At 41.9% G+C, this 21,188-nt stretch overlaps 2 protein-coding genes and 1 non-coding gene across 6 annotated transcripts; 1 reads left to right on the forward strand and 2 right to left on the reverse strand.

Moving 5' to 3' along the window:
- Positions 1-1,078: 1,078 nt before the first annotated feature.
- On the reverse strand, positions 1,079-1,151 carry trnar-acg (transfer RNA arginine (anticodon ACG)). The gene has a single exon. It is a non-coding gene; the product is annotated as a tRNA-Arg (tRNA).
- A 394-nt stretch (positions 1,152-1,545) lies between these two features.
- fanci (FA complementation group I) lies at positions 1,546-13,158 on the forward strand. Of its 2 annotated transcripts, XM_085167897.1 has the most exons (37): positions 1,551-1,972; positions 2,073-2,145; positions 2,304-2,434; positions 2,741-2,894; positions 2,985-3,042; positions 3,311-3,352; positions 3,493-3,616; positions 3,702-3,787; positions 3,915-4,047; positions 4,155-4,232; positions 4,350-4,486; positions 5,326-5,506; positions 5,603-5,690; positions 5,817-5,947; positions 6,029-6,099; positions 6,191-6,305; positions 6,426-6,548; positions 6,914-6,982; positions 7,064-7,165; positions 7,248-7,436; positions 7,569-7,690; positions 7,991-8,152; positions 8,368-8,547; positions 8,650-8,816; positions 8,906-8,976; positions 9,070-9,186; positions 9,264-9,315; positions 9,417-9,544; positions 10,777-10,842; positions 10,934-11,030; positions 11,144-11,328; positions 11,416-11,472; positions 11,551-11,610; positions 11,698-11,772; positions 11,894-11,989; positions 12,082-12,183; positions 12,422-13,158. In XM_085167897.1, exons 1-37 carry the CDS (start codon positions 1,880-1,882, stop codon positions 12,482-12,484), a joined length of 3,978 nt encoding a protein of 1,325 aa, XP_085024023.1. In that variant the 5' UTR covers positions 1,551-1,879; the 3' UTR covers positions 12,485-13,158. The 2 variants fall into 2 exon arrangements, with proteins under 2 accessions (XP_085024022.1, XP_085024023.1); XM_085167896.1 differs by lacking the exon at positions 12,422-13,158 and having other exon boundaries at positions 1,546-1,972; positions 12,082-12,339.
- Positions 11,769-21,184, reverse strand: polg (polymerase (DNA directed), gamma). Of its 3 annotated transcripts, none has more exons than XM_085167899.1 (23): positions 21,051-21,184; positions 19,881-20,478; positions 19,513-19,708; positions 19,228-19,395; positions 18,976-19,122; positions 18,783-18,862; positions 18,496-18,678; positions 18,268-18,410; positions 18,034-18,157; positions 17,717-17,938; positions 17,474-17,591; positions 17,157-17,240; positions 16,940-17,053; positions 16,060-16,220; positions 15,932-15,985; positions 15,728-15,845; positions 15,497-15,632; positions 15,154-15,400; positions 14,103-14,225; positions 13,806-13,974; positions 13,428-13,636; positions 13,185-13,345; positions 11,769-12,664 (listed from the first exon to the last, which is right to left on the reverse strand). In XM_085167899.1, the coding sequence occupies exons 2-23, from the start codon at positions 20,450-20,452 to the stop codon at positions 12,600-12,602; spliced, it is 3,594 nt and encodes a 1,197-aa protein (XP_085024025.1). In that variant the 5' UTR covers positions 20,453-20,478; positions 21,051-21,184; the 3' UTR covers positions 11,769-12,599. The 3 variants fall into 3 exon arrangements, with proteins under 3 accessions (XP_085024025.1, XP_085024026.1, XP_085024027.1); XM_085167900.1 differs by lacking the exon at positions 21,051-21,184 and adding an exon at positions 20,834-21,033; XM_085167901.1 differs by lacking the exon at positions 21,051-21,184 and adding an exon at positions 20,801-21,033.
- Positions 21,185-21,188: the final 4 nt, after the last annotated feature.

Consider the following 21,188-nt stretch of genomic DNA (forward strand, 5'->3'; position numbering starts at 1 on the left):
AAACTCTCAACTTTTTGTTCATTCCTCTTTGAGCTACAATCTGATTAACATTAAGTACATGTAATATTTAATGGTCAGTTTATTATGACTGTCATTGTCATAAAACCACTGAGTGATGATTGTTTGATATCTTTCGATTTAAATAAATAATGTTGTTAGGATCTTTTTCAAAGAGAGACATTGTTCTCATTCTTATTTGCGGCATTATGCATATTATTGTCATAATACCACTGAGTGATGATTTATTACTAGTGCTAGATTTAAACAGATGTTTTTTAAACAAACAATGAAAAACATGCACTATATGTAGGATAAACAAATACAAAGGCGTAAATTAGACATAATTTAAGTGTTGTCACAGCGGTCATTTTCCTAAAAAAGGTTTTCTCCTACTTACCCTGAAGATCTGCAATAACACAGAGGAATAAAACTGATATCAGAAAAGAGAAAGTCTGCTTTGCATAGAACTTCATGGTCCACTCGACACAACACCACACAGATTCTCAGAAATGTGAGCAAAGAGCCAAGAGACAGAAAGAGTGCTTCATCATATGAGGCTTTCTCCTTTTATCCGTCACAGATAGTGTTTCTTGCAGGATGTGACCCAGTTTTTTATTTATTCATTATATATCAGACTGCTACAGAGAACCTACCTTATTAGAGTAGCCAAAAGTGACACAATTAATAATTCGGCATTAATACAATAAAAACAACTGTGTTACCTTTAAAAAAAAAAACCCAAACATGTTTGTTTAAACTCCAAGGGTGGACATTTTAACATCGGGCTCCTCGCGCCTCAGAAAAGGAAACAGGTTGAAAATATGGTGTTCAATACAAAATAATAATCTATACATATTATCCGGTTTTAAAGTATCCCAATTATATAGTTTTTAGCAAAATACCTTTGTGGACAATAGAATAATACACGGTCTTATAATTATCATATATGTATAATTATACATTGTTTTAGATGTTTGAATCAATGGCATTCGCTACTTCAATGCAGCCACTAAACTAGTAACACATTTAGCAAACACGGGAGCAAAAGTTCAATTTCACAAAACCGAAAAAGATTTCACGAGCCAGCCAGGAGTCGAACCTAGAATCTTCTGATCCGTAGTCAGACGCGTTATCCATTGCGCCACTGGCCCGATCTGGTATGAATCACTATCGCGTCTCTATTTCAAGAAACACTAAGAAAAAGCCCGCGTTGGTTATTCCTGACCTAAAGCTAAAAGATCCTAGCGAGATTTATTGCCAGAAACCAAACATTACGTGTAAGACATTAACCAAAACAACGACACATGATATTTAACTGGAATGCCTAAACAGTAAGCGTATGTCCGAATATTTACCGACAAGTAACCCATTTATAAACCTCGTGGTTGCAAATGTGGTTGCCACGGCTGAAGTGATGACTGTTTTCCGCCAATTGTAAGTTTGATCAAACTACTCCTTCCGTTCAGATATGAAACTATATGGAAATTGTGTTATGCTAGCATATTATTCCAAGTTACTGGAAAACTATTTTTTTTACATTATACGCATTTTGCCGTACAGGGGAATGTGACCTGGATTATAACGTGATTGAGGGAGTCTGAGTTGAACATGGCAACCACAAAGCAAAACAGGAAGTGTCGTCTGGCGGGAAGTTCGCTTGAAACTTTTTAGAAACACAACAGCGATAAAGTTATAATATTACGGAGTAATTTACCTTCAACTAATTTAAACAGGATGCCCAGGATTAAATGCAACTAGATAATCGATAAGTAGACGTAAAATAAAAATAATAACGTTCATAAATTTACTGAGATTTACGAGATAGATTTCTAGCTTATTCTACAGTTGCTAGCCACTTGTGTCAATCTGTGGGTGGACAATGAAGGCAGAAATGGATAAAATTGTCTCACTGTCAAATGAAGAAAATATCCCCGAACTACAGAAATACCTTTCAACCCTGACCGATGACCAGGTAAGTTATTTTACAAACTAAGGGCGACACATTTGGAAATTCCAAAGTCATGTCTGTTTTACCTATAAAATACTCTTACTATCTATCACACAATGTTTAGCTCATCAACACGATTACCAATAGTGCACTGAAGGGCAAGAAGGTTGGGACCATAATAAAAGGCATATTTAAAGGTTTGTACACATTCATTCTTGTAAGTGTGAAACATCGCAAGATAGCTAAGGTAATATAATTCACTCATACACCATGTCAGAATCATTTAACATATATGCATACCTTCTGCTTGATGATAAGGTAAGTAATAAATGTACAGTTTGTGCTTGTTGTTTAGGTTCTCCACCCAGCTCCACTGCTGGGGCAAATCGTAGACTTCTCCTGTATCAGCACTGCATCCCTCTGTGTGAGTCTGGGGATCTTCAGACTGAGGTGGCAGCAGATATCATTGGGTTGCTTATGCTGGAGGTATTTATGTTATACAGAAGTTATTATAGATTTGATGTACGCTATATCCAAATATGGTTAATGTAATCAAAGTGAAACATGGATTTACAAATTAAAATATGTTGATTCGTGTAACTGGTTGATTACATCAAATAAGTGTGTTTTGGAAATACGCTTTTGGGTCTACTTGATTTTTGTGCTTGTAACAGTTTTTTTTTTCTTGAAATCCTATCATTTATAACTACTTGAATTAGCTAAGTAGAAATATATTGTGACACTTTCTTTTTTTCATATGAATGAGAATGATTGTTTTAATATAATACACAGACTCATACACTATCCGGGCCATCTCTTGCAACACTGGGGTCTCTTTTTGTTGATGCCATCAAAGTGGGGAAAATGAGCAGTGGGAAATCTCTGGAACTGTTTCCTACAGTTCTTACTGCACTTGCAGCATGTGAAGCCTTGTCTTATGGCAAAGGTACTTTGTGATCAACATTGTTGTCTAACGTAATATCACATATGTCACAATCTATAAGGTCTAAAACACAATTTTTTATTATAACTTTAGGGGAACTCAGTGGTGAGGAGTATAAGAAGCAGCTGATTAACAGCCTCTGCTCGAGCAGGTGAGGACATGTCGCATTTGATATATATAGTGATATGCAAATATATATTGTAGTATTTTGGTAGTATTTTATTATTTAGATGCTAGTTCATGCCTAATTTATTAGAAATTACATGGTCATGTAATGAAAGGGATCATGATGAAGTACCTCAGTGCCAACGTCTTTTGTGCTGTTTTAGTCCAATTACCAGTTTGTGATGTAGAGATTAAATGATTTGCAGATGACTGAAAAATATTTTTATTTACATTACATGGTCTTTTTCATGCAGATGGGATCCACAGTGTGTCATCCACTTGACAACCATGTTTAGGTAGGACTTTGTTATTTTAAGTTCATTGCATGCTTTAACATATTTCTGTTTCCATCGTAATAGAATTTGTTTCAATATTGGTGTATTTTACATTTTTTTAGTTCCTTTTAAAATGTTTTACTGTGTCTGCCTCATTTTAGGGATGTGCCTTTGTCATCAGAGGAGTTGCAGTTTGTGGTGGAGAAAGTATTGAGGATGTTCAACAAACTAGATCTGCAGGAGATCCCGCCGCTGGTTTACCAGCTTCTGCTTTTGTCTGCAAAGGTGTGTGACAATGTGTCTTCAACAACACATTATGTTTCTGTTTGTGTTAGTCATCTAAATGCCGGTCTTGTTCTTTGTCTGTTAGGGTTGTAAGAAACAAGTCCTGGACGGAATCGTAGAGTATTTTAAGGAGCAGGACGCTCGCCAAGAAGAGGAGCAGAAACATGGAGAGTGAGTGTTTCGTATACTGCAAGTGGGATTTACTATAGTCACAATACATCTTTCTGTAAACTTTCCATTTACCGACTGTCTGTTTTTTGTTTGTTTGTTTTTTTTAACTTGTACACCTGCTTCTCAGGAGCCTGGATCTAGAGGTTCAGTCTATTCCACAGGACCAGCTAAGGCATGTAGAGGGCACTGCTATCCTCCACATAGTCTTTGCTATAAGACTAGACCATGAGCTTGCAAGGGAATTTCTTAAAGGCTTTAAGGTTATGTATAATATCGCTCATCTGTTCGTTGTTTTAATAGTTTGAGAATAGTTTGTTATATTTGTAAGGATAGTCTGTGTCATAGATATTGATTTTCATTTTGGCAGACATCGTATGCAGACTTGTGTCCTTTCAGTGTTGCCCTGTTGCTTTCAGTGGCACGTATCCAGCGTTATGAAGAGCAGGTTAGAAATCTACACTACACACTACTTCCCGTACTCAGTAGAGTCTTAATTCATGTTATCTTTCCGATTCATTTGTGTTAATCATTTCCTTTTTGATGATGATGATTTTTTTGGAAGGTATTTGAACTTTTGAAAGGGGCCATCATCAAGAGCTTCAAGGACGAGCAGCTACAACAGGGGTCAAAGTTACTACAGGACCTCCTACCCGGGCACTGCAGTGTGGCTCAGATGATACTGGATACAGTCCGGAACAGGTAAGAAGAGCAAAATGTTGATTTATGTATTCTATTTGACACCTTCAACAGAAAAACTTGATGTGTTTCTTTCTCCATGATTTCTTTCAAAATAAGGTAATGCCCCTCTGTGGCAGCTCGTGGTCTGTGCTGCCGATGCAGGGGAGGGGGGCGCACCTGAGCGGCATCTGCAATCACCCCTCTCCAGCATAAAGAGTTTGTTCTGGGTGCTGTCAGTTGTTGTTGGTATGTGTCAGGCTGTGAGCTGCGGAGCTGCAGCCAGTGTACAGTGGTGCCAAAACCCAGGAGGGGGGGCACGGCAGACCCAGAGCCAGAGCTGACAGCCACACAGCGAGAACAGGCGGCAGTGTCACGCCGCCAGCAGGAAGAACTCCAGGACCGGATTGAGCGTGGGGTGCAGGTGATTGAGAATCTTGGATCCGGTTCTGGCTGACACCGCCGTGACCCCCACCAGCATTCCCCGACGGCATGGGAGTGGAGGAGGGCCGGGCTGTTCAGGCTCCCCGGATAAAGGCACTGTAGCAAGCACACGGTGACATGTACATGCTGTTCAGCATACTTTATTCACCACTTTTCTCACGGTTGCTGTACACACACACACACAGTCAGCTGCAGCTCACAGCCTAACACATAACAACAACAACTGACAGGACCCAGCACAGACTCTTTATGCCGACGAGGTGTGATTGCGGGTGCCCCTCAAGTTTATCCGCCTCCCCTGCAGCGGCACCGCAGACCACACCCCGCTACACCCTCAATAAAAATAAATGACATGGTACAACACAAACGGTATTTGTATTTTAACCTCTCACATGAGGTCTACGTTTCCATCCGTATAGTGTGTTCGGATGGGATCATGTTACCCAAGGGCTAGTGCAGCTGGGCTTCTTCCTGATGGATGCATTTGGACCCAAACCTGGACCATTTGGCAAGACCACAGAAAGCTCTCTAGCTGTAGCTCGAACACCAACTCAACAAGCGTGTAAGCTAGGAGGACAGGTGCTACTCCAGGGCTTTAAGGTAACATTTTTTGTTATAATTTTATGCTATGAAGTATTGTAAATAAAGGATTTTCAATGTCATGCAAATATTGTGTTTATTTTATGTCTTTAACAGATGCATGAGCCTATCAGGGGAGAGATATTGGAGCAGGTCTTAAATCGACTAGTCACAAAGACAGCCTCACCTGTCAGTCATTTCTTAGGTAACACAGCCTCTAGACAGCAGGGTTAAGTTGTAGATGCACATCAGCACTTTATGACTTTATAGACTATGTTTTGACAGTTTTTTTTATTCTTGTGTTTTAATGGGTTTTTTTTTTCTTCTTCAGACCTTTTCTCTGATATTGTGGTCTCTGCCCCAATGATCCTTCTGGAGTCATCCTCTAAGGTGACAGAGACGTTTGACCACTTGTCATACCTGCCTTTGGCCACCGTTCAAGGTCTACTCAAAGCTGTCCAGGTACCTAAACAGGCCAACAGATACACATGAATGCTCTAGAGGTTTCTATTGTGTAATCGTTGGTTTCTGTTTAATCTTCAGCCCCTGCTCAAGGTCAGCATGTCCTTGAAAGATGCTTTAATTTTAGTTCTTCGCAAGGCCATGTTTTCCAGGTTTGTGCTACTTTATTCTTAACACAGCTTTAAAGTGCAATTAAAGAAGGGTGGCTTATACTAACCAACCCCCTTTACTTGACTCTACTAGCCAACTGGATGGTCGGAAGTCTGCAGTGACAGGCTTCTTGTTGCTGCTGAAGAACTTCAAAGTGTTGGGCAGCTTGGCCTCGAGTCAGTGTAGCCAGGCAATCTCCTCCAGCCAGGTACAGTTGCAGTAAAACTCTGTATACTTTACATACTTGCTTCTAGAAAGTGTGCTAGAAACACTCTGCAGGTGTGGAAGCGTCTAATTTTTTGGTTTGTCTTTCTGTCACAATTCATAGATCCAAGTGGATGTTCACTCGCGCTACAACTCAGCTGCCAATGAAGCATTCTGCTTGGAGATCCTCAGCAGTCTGCGTCGCTGCCTCAGCCAGCAGGCTGATGTGCGCCTCATGCTCTATGAGGTCAGAAGCATTTTTTTAATGTCACGTCTTATTATGTTTATCAGTGTGAAGAAAGGGCTAGAGACGTGAACCTGGGATTGTTAGTGGATACATTTTACAAAGGGTGTTGAATATGAAGCTGGCAGGCATAAGAAAAGAGAAATACTACAGAGAAGGTTCATAGTTGTAGTGAAGGGGGACGGTGTGAAAGAGGTGGATGCTAGAGATGGGGTAAGATGGAGACAGATGATCTGCTGTGGTGATCCCTGAAGGGAAAAACGAATCTGAGTTAACCTCTACTCTTTTGTTATTTATGTGTATAGATACGGTTTAGCTGTAAAAATGTTACTTTCATACTGAAAAAGAAAATTCTTGTGGTTTTTAAGGGTTTTTTTGATGTTCTTCGTCGTAACTCGCAACTTGCAAGCTCCATCATGCAGACCCTTTTGTCACAGGTATGTATATGTGTGAGTTAACTGCATGCTGTCTTAGTTATAATGGACTTGATGATGTATCAGAAGCTTGCTTGTCCTTAGCTGAAGCGGTACTACGAGCCTGAACAAGACCTCCTGCCCCCAGTGAAACTGGAACCATGCATCACTGCTCACGGAGACCAAGTCTACCTCCAGGAGCCTCTGGTACTCTTGTGTGCACTGTACCATATTTGCAAGTTGTTTTATTTCGACTGATATGCGAGCTATAAATAGTCTTATGTTTCAGGCCCATCTGCTGAGCTGTACTGTACATTGCTTGATGTGGCTGCAAAACACACGCCAGTCAGCCAACCCCAATGCCGATGACAGTGACGGTGATGAGGAAGAGGAGGAAGGGTACCGGTCGGACCTACATGCTATTCTAGAGAGTATGACAAGACGCATGATCAAGTGCGAACTAGAAGACTTTGAACTGGTATGTCTTGAGATCAAGAGCAAGCAGCTTCTTTGTCCTTAGCAGATTTCAGATTATTCTGCTTTTACGTTGGCTCTGAACCTTGGTCTGTTCCAATATTGCTAAGTCTTATAATGTGTGTATACTGATCAGGACAAGTCGGCTGAGTTTTCAATGGGATCCAGTGTTGGAGTGAAGAATAATATCTATGCTGTGCTGGTGATGGGAGTGTATGAGGTCCTCATGGAGTACAACTTTACCAAAGCCAACTACAGGTAACAAGCACCTGTTTTTGAATTGTGCATTTTGAGAAAGTGTTGTTGTGTTACACAGTTGCATTTATAAACCCACAGCAACTGTTCAGGTACATTTACTGACTGATACACAGAGCCAGCACTCCCCCTATAGCTGATTTCATAGAAGTAACACAAAAATACTTGGATCTTTACCAAAATAAAAGTTTAATAAAGTTAATCATCCTAATTTAATTATGCATCATACAAAACATATGCCATATTATGCAGCGGGGATTTCTTTTTATAATTTACCGTTGTATCTTCCCCCGTTTCTTGCAGTAAAAGGTGCTTTGAGGAGATCATCGAGCTGTTCAGCCGTTACCACAAGCTGTCTGAGATCCTGAAGGAGAAGTCTGGAAAGGGTCGGGGGCCCTCACACAAGACCCCCCGCAGTTTATTCTCAATGGGCATCATATCAACATTGATCACTGTGCTCGTCAGGTAAATGGATTCTTTAGCGTTGCTTACATGGACTACTAGTAGATCTGTGGAATTTAATAAAATCAGTTTTTTATAGTTTGCAGCTGATTGTAGGCACTCTGATCGTTTAAATGTATTCATTAAAATGCTAATTAGAAATACTATGCAAACTTGGAAAGTCAAATTCCACGGATAAGAATTAGAAATGGTAGATCAGAACAAATCTTCTTTTGCAGGGATAACACTCAGAGCAGAGAGGAGGCTCTCTCAGTACTTCGTTCAAATGGAGAGTTTGTGCGTTATATACTGAGCGCGGTTGTGCAGAAGATCCAGCAGCTGGATGAAACGGGACACACAGACGGCCCAGATGGACAGAACGCAGACAAGACTTTCCGCTTCCTCTGTGACATGACCAGGTAGAAATCTCTTGGGCTAAATGACAGCACATGATTTGTTTATTATAATACTTACAGGACCAAAAATGAGAATAAACGATCTCTGTCTATGTCTCTTTATAGTGTCCTGATGTGGCGTTACACGAACATCCCCAGCGTGGTTGAGGAGGGGGGAAAGAAGGAGAAGCGCTCCAGTTTGTCTCAGCTGTGTCTGGAGGGTTTGCTCAGGATCTTCACAACCTGCCAACAACGCTACCCCGACAAGATGGCTCAACTGCTCTCCACCATGGGTTGGACAAGCAGTGAAAAAGCAGTACATTTTGTAGCAACAAAAAACATGCAGGAATTAATCATTATGTGTTTCTTTGAAATGATGCAGAAAATGGCATAGAGGAAGATGAGGAAGGCGATGTTGTAGAGATGAACTACTTTTACATCCGACAGTTTCAGGTGCTTCTGATTTAACACTAAATAATACAAGAAAACTGTGTTTATTAAATATGACAAGTTTGCTAAAATCCAGTTTTCTTTGCCCGTCAACAGAGGGCGCTGTTCACACAGTTAAGTCGAGGTGAGGAAGACTTTAACAGCAAAGAGGCTCAGCTTCTGATCAGCATCCTAAGCGTACTCTCGCGCCAGCTAAAGCCCTCCTCCCAGCAGGTAAATTTATTTTTAAATGCACTCCACCGAACAAATTAACATACTCCTGTTCTAATTCACTAATATCTAATTAACAGTTTGTTCAGATGATCACGTGGACTGTGAAAATCTGCAAAGAGACTAGTTTTGGTAAGTTATAGTTTACTTAACCTCTGTGTCTATATTAGGTGCATATTAGGTGCCATTTCCTGATGTGTGTGTATGTGTGGGGGGGTTTTCTCTCCCTTTAGAGGATTCTGCCTTCTGTAAGGGGCTGCTCTCTCTCCTCTTCAACCTTCATGTTCTTTATAAGAGTCCTGTAGGCCTACTGCTGGAGCTCTGCCAAGACATCCACAGCGAACTGGGAGATATTGATCAGGTACGAGCAATTTTTCTTTGCAGTGTTCAGAGCACAATTTGGCATTAAACTATACCGATACTGTTATTACTGCAACTCGTTTAATTATATAAAACTGTATAAAACACAGCTAGAGTTGATAGACAGACTATATTGCCAAAAGTATTCATTCACTCATCCAGATCATTGAATTCAGGTGTTCCAATCACTTCCATGCCCACAGGTGTATGAAATCCAGCACCTAGACATGCAGACTGCTTCTACAAACATTTGTGAGAGAAAGGGTTGCTCTCAGGAGCCACAAGTCCAGCTGTGAAATTTCCTTGCCAGCATATATTCAATTGTGAACTGTTACTGGTGTTTTATCAAAATGGGATTGGGAAGTAGTTGGCCACGTAAAATCATAGAGCAGCGTCAGTGGATAATGAGGCACATAGTGCGCAGAGGTCGGCAACTTTCTGCAACATTGATCATTATGGACCTCCAAACTTCCGATAAGCTCTGGAAGATTTGTAGAGAGCTTCATAGAATGGGCTTCAGTGACCAAACAGCTGCATCCAAGCCTTACATCACCAAGTGCAATGCAAAGCATCATAAGTAGTGGTGTAAAGCACGTCACCACTGGAGTCTAGAGCAGTGGTGACGTGTTCACTGGAGTGACAAATCAGGCTTCTCCGTCTGGCGATCCATCAGACGAGTCTGGGTTTGGTGCATGCCAAGACATTTTAGACAGTTTCATCCTCCGAACTTTTGGGGAACAGTTTGGGGCTGGCCCCTTTCTGTTCCAGCATGACTCCATACCTGTCCATAAAGGCATGGATGAGCCAGTTTGGTGAGAATCTGACTGGCCTTCAGAGTCTTGACCTAAACCCAGGAGAACATCTTTTGAATGAATTGGAGCAGAGATGGCGAGCAGGCCTTCTTGTCCAACATCAGTGTCTGACCTCACAAATCCACTTCTGGAAGAATGCTCAAAATTCCTATAAACATACTCCCAAACCTTCTGAAAGCCTTCTCAGATGAGGTGAAGCTGTTATAGCTGCAAAGCTGGGCCAACATCATTTGAAACATTATGGATTAAGAATGAAATGTAACTCAAGTTCATATGAAAGAATTAAATGATCAAACAAGTTAAACAAGACTATTTTAAATCCAAGTTTCTTTCCCACAGTACACTGATGACTGTAACCTTCATACACCCACATTAAAGTGCATTTGTGAACTGATTTCTTTTATTTGTTTTCCTGTCTCAGGATGTGGAGGTGGAAAAGCAGTCTAATTTTGCCATTGTCAACATGAAAACTGCTTCAACAGCAGCAGTAAGTGTTGGTTTTCTGACTGACTGGCTGTGAGAGTTATGCCTTTGCTTATCCTGCTCACCTTCCTCTTCATGTTAATGTCTTGTCCCAGCTGCTGGTCCTGTCTCAAGTTGACAGAGTGCTTGATGAAGTGGACTGGCTTATTGCCAGGAAGAAAAGTCAGACAGCTTCTGACAAATTGGGCTGTGGTAAGAAGCCTTTCACACTGATGCTCACTTTGATTAATGCTGAGGAGGAAGAGATGCGCTTGTCAGCAAGTGGTGCTAAAATGCAAGCGATGCTGTGTTTCATTAATGTGTAGGTGAAGCCACACAGACTGCAGGTCGGCAGGACCCAGTTGAGAAAGCAGTGACGCTGCAGCTTGGGACTCTCTTAACAGCGCTAAGTGAGCTGGTCCAGACGGCCCTGCTGCTGGGCACCTGCACCGTTACACTGTTAAGAGAACTGACCCGCACGTATACCATCCTCACCACGCTGGTCAAATATGTGCGTATTTGTCAACTTGATGTTCTGAGTGAAAACGTCAGGGCAGCTTGCAGAGCGTAACATTACATTTTCTTCATTTTACTTTAGTACATCCAGGTGTGTGCCAGCCAGCACGGGTCGCTGCCAGCTCGCTTTGAGAAGCTGGTGAGTCCGAGCTACTGTCACCTGGCTCAAATTTTCCTGTACAGATCTAATGTCATACTAACTGTTTCATATTTGCAGGTCAAACTATCTGGCTCCCACCTAACACCACAGTGCTATTCTTTTATCACGTATGCTCAGGTATTAGTATGGTTCAGTTGTCCAGCTCCATCGCATTAATGTTTTGTTGTTACAGAAATGACACAAGATGCTTTTTATTCCTCTTAGAGTGGAGACATCAGTGGTGGAGGCGCAGATGACAAAAAGAAAAAGAGAAGGAATGACGTGAACACCGGTGCTTCTGTAAGGCCTCTTGTAAATTTAATGAATGAGGACTGAACAATACAAATGTTGTTTTTAGAATAATGAAATATATGCATACAAACAAATATAAACAAGTCTGTTATGTTTTTCCTCTTGGAAGGCAAAACTTTTGCGTGAGACTAAAGCTATCCCCAACCTGATCTTCAGCATTGAGCAGTATGAGAAGTATCTCATCACACTCTCAAAGAAATCAAAGGTTTGTGTAAATATTGAAAAAGTATATATATATATTTTTTTAAACTCTGCAGGCTTCTGGACACTGTAAAATCTATCTGCATGTTTTTCCAGGTAAACTTGATGCAGTACATGAAGCTGAGCACTTCGAGAGATTTCCGCATCAATGCCGCTACTCTGGATGCAGCCCTGCAGGAACAGGATGACAGTCTGGAGGTAAGCGCTAGCTCAGCTCCACAGGAGCTTCAATACTGTTCAACATACACAACAGCCTCTTCTCTCCACTTTTACTTTATTATACGAGTCCATAAAACTGACTCCATATCCACACTGTTCCCACTGTTGAAATGTGCATGTAGCTTGATGCTTTGAATGCTCTGAGCTAAAAGTAGATCATTTTTCCCTTCAACACCCTCTCTTTGTTTGTTTGTCTTTGTTCTTCCATTGCTCTCAGACCACAGAGTCACAGGACACCACCGAGACACAAGAACCCAAACAGAAGAAGAGGAAACAGTGAGGTCATACTGGGCACCACTGCTACACACACGCACGCACATCCAGACTGCAGCAGCGGGTGAACGGTGTCCTGGCAGTTGTATGTTTGGAATAAAAGCTGTCTGGTCCACAAAGAGTTATCTCCCTTTGTTTAGAGAGCCTTTAGTGATGTCGATGATTTGGTAGATGTCCAAGGCCTCACCTGTGGAAAGTTTGCACACATTATTTAGTATTCTGATCGTGTTCCTCAAGTTCACTTTATCAAAAAGCCTTCTTGCATTTCCAACCCCAGTTTATATCTGTCTTTGTCTTGATTACATTAAAATTGTCATTTCTAATTTGGCTTATTTATAATTTATTTAAGAAAATCTCGTGATAAACAAGCTGTGCTGTTGATTTGCTTAAAATTCTTGAAGACTAACTGAATACTGTGTGGTCATGCTAAGAGGTGGATTTAATTACTTTCCATATACATTATTGTATTTTAAAGAGATGTTTAGTCCAACTTTTGTAAGGTGTTGTTTTAAAACAAATTGCTCTGTACACGAGCATTTGTGCTAGAGCTAAATTGCATGTTCTTGCGTCTGAATTTGTTACATTTAGATTTTGTAATGAGACAAGCTGTCCTGTCTTTCCTGTGCACTTTGTAGAAGAAACATTTGTATAATAAATATACTACTCTTAATGTTGGAAGAAGGCTGGTGATGGTGTGCACAACTCACCAGGCGGTAGACCGTACTTTCGTTCCACACCTGTGGGATTGGAGGGAGTCACACAGTCCATGTTGACCTCCTTCCTCAAACACTGATCAATGTCAACTGCACTGAAGAAGGCTACAGACTGGGGAAGGTCCTGCATGCCTAAAGCATGAGCAAACATACTCCTGCAGGAAGAGAAACACAGTAACCATCCATTATAGAGCACACAGTTTGTCAGTGAGAATAAACGGTCAGCTAAGAGCACACCTTGTAAGGAGGTTTGTGATTTGAAGTGCCAGAGCTGCTCGGTAACAGTCGTCACTGCGGACCAGGTACCGCACCTCATCATGGATGCTGATGCAGAAGCGGCCATCGATGTTATACTCCTCAATGAGCCACTTCATGACCACCAACATCAGATGGAGGTAGTCCACTGCAGAGCTCTGAACCACCCAGTTCACTCTGCTGGTGATAAACTGAAAGGAGACATTAATGAAGAGTTTATTTTGCCATTTAGAGCCTTCTGACCTCTTGAGTAATGCATTGGTCGTTCATTGTATTGGCAAAACAAATCATATCCCTTTAAATACTCAGATTAAATCATATATATATATTATACTCCTGTTGCCAGCTTTAGTCAGTCACCTCATCTTTAACCGCCTTGGGCTCCAGTGCTCTGCTGATCCTGCAGCCTAGAACAGGAGTGGCCGGGTTCTTTGAATGGGCTATACTCTCCAGCTTATTGAACATGTCCGACTCAGTACCTCCAGCCCACAGACGCTTCCCAACAATATCCCATCTTTTCCGTCGAGAACTGAGATGGTGTCAGGAGCACAAAAAGCGAAATTAAAGAGGAGAGCACTTGAGAGGAGGATATTCAGGGACAGTAAATGGGTTATTGCAAGCCAGGCACTTGTGAATGTTTGTGTTTTGCGTTCTCACGATTGTGAAGCCACTCTAGTGATCCTCCGCAATTCTTGGAGGGAGACGCTTCCATCTTCCTCCCGCTCCACATCTATACCCAGTTCATTCACCAGCCACTCGCCGTCCTCTGACAAATGATATCTGACAAATACAAACACCTGTCTTTTTATAGCAGATAACCACCTTAAACATATTCTGCAGTAGAACAAAAACAGAAGAAAACAATTGATCAACATATAAACATTACTTGATGCTGCTGAAGTGAAGCACAGCAAAGTTACGCAGGTTTAATTAGAGACACAGCTAAGTGTTTTGCAATTTCGCAAAATTTTAAAAAGTTTAAATGTCTTCAGTATTGAACAGCAGAAATGAGGCTTTCTTGTCGGAAGTCAAATTTAAATTTAAAAAAAAAAAGCAGCGGCCGACAGCGCTGTAAACAACGGTAGACTTGTGCGTAAAAAGCAAGCAAATAATGCAGAAAACAGATTTTTAGATAAACTGTTCTTGAAGTGCACTGAGAGAGAGAGAGAGCTGTGCATGAAGTGTCATTTTATCGTGGTGGAAGCAAAACAGCAAAAGTAAGAGGGAATTCATGACGATGTTTATGTGAAGCGTCGTCTGGATCTTCTTTTGCTGCTGGTTCAGTCAAATTTGGTTGGAGAGAGACAAAGCCTACAGCTCAGAATCTAACGCAAAAAAACCACGTAAACAATGCACGGACCCACCGACGCATCAGAATCTGTGAGCTGTCGGCATGACGGCGTGTCCGTGTCCGTGCAGTCGGGTGAGAAAGCCGAAATCTCACCGATTCTTATCCGTCGGCCGTTCCGCACTTTGTGTTTAGGTCTTCATGCCGAATCCGTGTACCTGCTCTCATTTGCGTTTTTAACTGTTTGGTGGTTGTCAAAACTTTGTGAGGTTTAACCTGAGATTCTGGCGTTTCGGACAAAATAAATTTATATTTAAGAATCAATTCAGGATTTTAATGAATCGATATCGCGTTATTCAAGCTAGAATCGATTTTAATCGGAAAACTGATTATCAAAACTCACCCCTACGTTGAACTTACCTGCGTATACCTTTTGTTAGGGCATACATCTGTCTGGCCTTACTGGCAGCTTCTGTCTGACTGAGGCGGTGGTTGAACTGCATGAGCAACCTCTCAGCAAAGGGCTGCCCTGCGCCATATATGCGTCCATAGTTGAACACCTTTGCGTGCTCTCGGCTGATGCCCACAGCATCGGCGGTACGGCTGTGCAGGTCGGTGCCTTCACTCTTCTTTCCCTGGAGGGTCATCCAGCCAAATGCTGTACAACCTAAACCACAGAGAGACATATGCAGCATTGTCATTAAAGGAAGACACATAACAAAGTCTCCTTCTGTAGATTTCTTTAGAACCAAACCTGTCATACCGTGCATGCCTGCAAAGTGAGCCTCTCCAAGCACTGCGGCAATCCACAACTCTTGTGAATCTACATCCGCTCCTATCAGGTGATATCCAGGTGGTACCTGCACCATGGCCTTTAGCTCACTGCCTACCCGATCCCGCTGTTGACACAGAATAAAGCCCATGCAGAATTGCTCTAGTGTCTGGTCAGTCTTTTCAGACTTATCCAGATTAGCGTGTCGGCTCTGCTTCTTACCCGTGCATTACTGGCAGTCAACCACGTCGGCTCCACAGCTCTACGTGTTACCGTTCCAGCAGTAACGACCTGAGGTAATATGGCACCATACTGGCCCTCCTCATCGAAATCTTTGTGTCTTTAGGGAAATGTTACATTCATTACCCTCATTACTTTATGTCTAATCAATCAATCTTTTCTTTTTTTTTGAAATATTAGACAAACCTGCTGACAGAACGGGGAAGCTCTCCTTTTCTGAGCCACAGCACCATCTGAGAACTACGAGAAGACCTTTTAGCATTACCAAAGTTTATTTGTTATCGAATTACTTTGATTAACTCTGATGGGAGTACCTTATACGTTTATGGGCATTCCTCCAGAAAGACATCATTTTGTTGATTTCCAGAGCTCGTGTTGCATTGGTGCCACCTCTTCCTGCTCTCAGAGTGCCATCCTCCATCTTGGACAGGAAGTCCTTGGAGAACGGACTGCCGACATTGTTGTGATTTCCATCCTTTAAACACAAATTGGTCACTAGAGGTGGGAATCACCATACAACTCACGATACGATATTATCACAATATTTAACTCACGATACGATATTATTGCACTTTTTTAAAAATATTTTGCGATATTCAGATTCTGTACATAAAGGTAAACTTTATCAATATTCATTTTATCTAATGTCAAAGTCTCACACTCAGTCTTTCTCTCATTTCAGTCAGTTTTATTGTTGACAAACTGAACGGTTTGTATTACAGTCTAGTCCAACTCCAGCTATTCTGAACTATGCAATTTATGAAAACTATGCAGCCCCTTCAGCAACTGAAGAATTTGAAAGTAAATTAAAACAAAATATAATTTTACATTAAATAAAAAAGTTTTAAACTTAATTAAAATAAAACATGTCTTAAATTAAAATAAGTAAACTGTCATGTTTATTGCTGCCAAAAAAAAGTTAAACACATTTGGACAGTGAAGGAATGTCAGGATTCTTGGTCAGAAAAAGGATCAACATGCTCTGAAGTCAGAGTTCCAGTTCCAGTCCACGAAAAAATTGTTTGTAACAAAATATCGATTTCTGCTGTCCCTGTATCGATACATTATTAGCAAACAAAATATCATGATACTACACAGTATCGATTTTTTCCCCCACCCCTATTGGTCACAAGGTAAAAATAGCTTGGTGGAACAACACTGTGCCTATGATATATATTAATAATATAAATTCACCTTATGAGGTAATTTGAAAAACCAGCAACCTGGTATATCGACATCATTGTAGGGGCCGTTTCCATAGTGATAATGGCAAGGACTCCCCTCTTTCATATAATGTGGATCTGTAGACTATTGTTGGTAAAGAATACAAAGTATGTTATAAACAAATCATAGTGAAACACTAAACCTGACACGAAAGGTGTAATTTAAACTTACAAGCCCGTGCACTCACCCCGTTTTTGTTCTTCTCTGCACTTTTTCTCATTCTGAGGGCGTTTTCCTCCATCTGGCTTTCCAGGGAACTTAATTCCTCCACCTATACATGACAATAAGAAAAAAACATTATTAAGGTAGATGTGTTATCCATTCAGAGCACGTAGCCCCGATCAATCAACTCCAACCGCAATCACATGTATTACTGTTGATACTGAAGAAAAGGTCTAAATTTGATGAAAGATTTTTGCAAATTCCAACAGTCTGTAGTACATGTGGTATCTGTTTGAAGCATGTTGCAATATTCTATACAAAACATGATGGTGTATTATGTACCTTTGTCCACACCGTGCTGTCTGTTAACATGAGGTCATCTGAAGGGATTGAGTCCTGATAGTCCGGTCGCTCCTTGCTATTCTGCTCACAGTACTCTTTGTACACGCTTTCAATAGCTCTGTGAAAAACAACAAAACTTTAATACACTGGTAAAAATCTCCAGCCATCAATGATCGTCCTGCTAAGATCAGGTCATGATGTGAAAGCACCCTGTTTTTACTTCGAGAGCAGTATGCGATTCACCTGTGGGGACACACGGGGCCGGTGTTTTCCTCCTGGGAATCGAGGTTATCCCTGCGTCCAGGTACCAGATACCCCCACCCGTGTTTCTCTGTGTAATGCAAGGGGAAACCATCCCAAGTCAAGCCCATCAGTTTAGGTGTCAGTCGCATTTGCAGGCTGATCAGACTGGCTCCAGGTGACCAGCTGTCGTCAGACATCTTCTCACACAGCTTACGATACCACCTAAAGAAGAAAATAGGGAGGAAAAAGAAGTGACTTACACCACCAGTGGGAAACAGAACTGGAAATGGCTCCGTGGAGTGCGAGAGCGATCTTACCCTGGATGTGCAGGTAGATGCTGCCTTCTCTTTGGAAGTCGATTCACTGTTTCTTTTAGATTCTCAACAGCTAGCCGGCTGGGGCGAGGGCCTTCCATCTCTTCTTCAGATGGTGGACCTGGGTCTAATATAACAAAACTGAATTATCTCTGTTACTTTATTAATAGTCTGTGTGCACTGTAGATATATCATACCAATTACACAAATATTCTGAATTAGCGTCTGAGCTCAGACCTTCCTCCCAGTCTGGAAGAGGAGTGGCGATTTGTTTGTTATCTGCTTTTTTGGAGCCTTTCTTCTTGCTGGCTGCAACTTTCTTCTGCTTGAACTCCTGCACGTCCCAATCAAGATCCCAAAGCCAGGGGTCTTCTTTGTATCTTAGTATAAACACACAAACCTTATGTGGTGTAAATGCTTTTAAAAGAACCTTCAAAGCTTGACATAAATCAGTGCTGGTCTCACCTGTCATTCTCCAGAAGCTGACACGCATCATCCGCTAGAATCATCAGAGACTTCTTCATCTCTCTCTGAAGCTCTTCATAAACATCTTGAGAATCTTCCAGGTATCGCCCCCAGTTTTGATTGACGGGAAGGTAGCTCACACCCATCTCCAGCATCCCTGCAAGCGTCACTGGATGAGGGCACCTTATAAAAACACAGCAGAGACAACACAATTATACAATGCTGTGTTGCGTACATTTGTACACAGAAGATGACTATAAAATAGCTTTGGGTTGGGATTTGCTGACCTCTCCATGAAGAGGGGCAGCTGTTCTGTGAAGACCTCATGTGTGGCCTTAACGTCAAGGGCGCAGTATTGCATTAACTCCTGTAGGTGTCAGCAAAATCACATTTATTTTGCCTAAGTGTCCATTCAGGCCAAATGCAAGATCTAACAAATGGTTCACATTAATCAGACACACATTTTGCCACAAATCTGACCTGGAAATTGTTCCTGACATCCGTCATGCTCCCCTTCACAAAGGTCTCTCTGGCTTCTTTCTGCAGTGGCGGTCCTCCCACATACAGAGCATGGACATCAGCCAGGTTGTTAATGCTGCTAATATTCACCCAGTCCCAGGAGCCGATCTGTGCACACAACATCATGTCACACTTATGCCAAGAGCCTTCCAAATACCAAATGATAGCCTCAAAATATTACGTAGGTGAACTGTAGTAGAAAAGGACACAAACCATTGGGCCCTCGTGTTTCTTCCCAGCTTTCTTAATGTGTTCCTTGACCTCCTGAAGACCCCTCTTTTTACCCAGCTTACTGGCCATCCACAGTGTGCGCTGGAAGCCGGTTAGCCCTGAAATGGCCATGTGAAGGCTCATGGTGTCCATGAAGCGCACCTTTGAACCCTTATATGGAAGCGAATACAAGCATACAAAAGCTACTGGGCATTATAGTGATTCATACAAAAAGAGGATTTTATAAAGTGAGGAGTAAAAGCGACATGTGAGGAATAGGATGTAAACCTTTAATAGGTACTGCTCCTTAATGTGAGCCCGGTCAAAGCTGACATTATGGCCCACAATCAGTCTCTCCTTCCATTTACCCTCTGGAGGGCGAGCAGAGTTGAAAGGTGTCTCTAGCGGAATGAGATCAGCAAGGGTCAGGTGGTTTGACCAGGAGTATCGCTCTTCAATCAGACGCTTACTGCACCACGAGTACCTAGAAAAATAGGACACAGAGATCACTGAGGCACGTACCAGTTATCTTTCAAACTTTTTATTGTTAGCAATTGTTGAATGTTTTAAGTATGAAACAACTACAACAACATAAGAATAAAGCAAATGAACGGATTGTTCTATACAACCCGGTCCCATTTTGGCTCATTTCTTACCAGTTGGTTGGAGAAACAGCAACAGCCAGAGTGGGACACTGTCCCTCCGTTGTGCACACCTCCACATCAAACACGAGAGCTGACTCATCTGGAAAATCTACTTTCTGACTCTCCCCAGTGGGCCCATAGCGTGTCCAGCCGACCTCCCAGCTCCATTCCTGAGGCATGGGTGGTAGCTCTGCCAGTTTCAGCTTGGTGGCAGCCTCAAGGTAGGGAAGGCTCTGTGTCTGGGCCAGGTGACAAAAGTGCTCGTCAATGTCATTGCCATACATTTTGGGGAGTTTCAGGTCGACATCGGGCAACAGTGAGGTGTCCTTTCCCCACAGCTGGTGTTTCTGTAAGTGCCCTATGCTGCGCTGTACAGCCTCCTCTCTGTATTCTGGCTCCAGCCCTCGAAAGATCTGCTCGTGAAGACCTTTTGACAGCATCTGGATGTTAAGGGGGTTCAGGCGGGTTTGTGTGGAGTCCTCGCCCTGAAGTATGTGAGGCTTGGTGGAGCAGAAGCCACGTAGACTCATCCATTGTAAAGAGATACGAGTCCTCTTCAGAGGACAGCGTAACACATGCAGCATCACCTCATGTGGACTTCTCACTCGAGCTGGAAGACATTGATTCAAAACTTAATTGACATGACACTGATCAGTCGTGATAAGACAGCGTGACGGAGGCAAACTGAGACTTAATGCAGCTTTATCTAGGCACCACAGAGCCTCTACACACGATTAAATGTGTACTTTCCTACTGCTGAGTGTCTTACAGCCTTCTCTGTGGTTTTGTGAGCCTCTATTATAACTTGCTTGCACTTTGATATTTCACTCAGGTGTTACTAAAATGTGTATAAATTAACTAAACTTTTGCAATAATGCTGCTAGACACAGATGAAACGTGAACTACGTAGCTAATTCTATCATTTTACCCACCGAATTATAAACGTAGAAAGCTGGTTGCCTCACCTTTTCATATTATTGTAGCTGTTGCACTACCGACACTTCAACGCATGTTTACTTGACGCACACATGACGCTACGCTAACGTTTCAGTAACTTAGCAAAAGGCAGTTATTAATCTAACTATGTTTTATTCCAAAACAACCCAGCTGATCAGTTTTATCCGATCTGTTATGTATCCGAAAAGATATTTTTGAAATCATTACAGAATAAATTGTAGCTACCTTAGCATTCCTTCTCGTGGGGTTGTATGCCTAAAGCCAAACAAATCGTTAGCGCCACCGTGCGGGCTGGATGACTTTCTTTTCTAGCAGTGGTATTTCAGAAAGAACTGATTGAATGAACACAGCGGACAGTGATTC

The sequence above is a fragment of the Neolamprologus multifasciatus genome, chromosome 7, assembly GCF_963576455.1.
Source record: "Neolamprologus multifasciatus chromosome 7, fNeoMul1.2, whole genome shotgun sequence".
Taxonomy (NCBI): domain Eukaryota; kingdom Metazoa; phylum Chordata; class Actinopteri; order Cichliformes; family Cichlidae; genus Neolamprologus; species Neolamprologus multifasciatus.

Bases quoted from the DNA above. Each gene is read 5' to 3' on its own strand.
- fanci (XM_085167896.1), top strand. From the start codon at position 1,880: ATGAAGGCAGAAATGGATAAAATTGTCTCACTGTCAAATGAAGAAAAT. The intron at 2,146-2,303 runs GTTTGTACACAT...CTTGTTGTTTAG, and splicing joins AATAAAAGGCATATTTAAAG to GTTCTCCACCCAGCTCCACT. The intron at 4,233-4,349 runs GTTAGAAATCTA...TTTTTTTGGAAG, and splicing joins TCCAGCGTTATGAAGAGCAG to GTATTTGAACTTTTGAAAGG.
- polg (XM_085167899.1), bottom strand. From the start codon at position 20,452: ATGCTGCATGTGTTACGCTGTCCTCTGAAGAGGACTCGTATCTCTTTA. The intron at 17,241-17,473 runs GTACATAATACA...TGTCATGTATAG, and splicing joins ACAGCACGGTGTGGACAAAG to GTGGAGGAATTAAGTTCCCT. The intron at 15,846-15,931 runs GTTTGTCTAATA...ATTTCCCTAAAG, and splicing joins CTTCCCCGTTCTGTCAGCAG to ACACAAAGATTTCGATGAGG.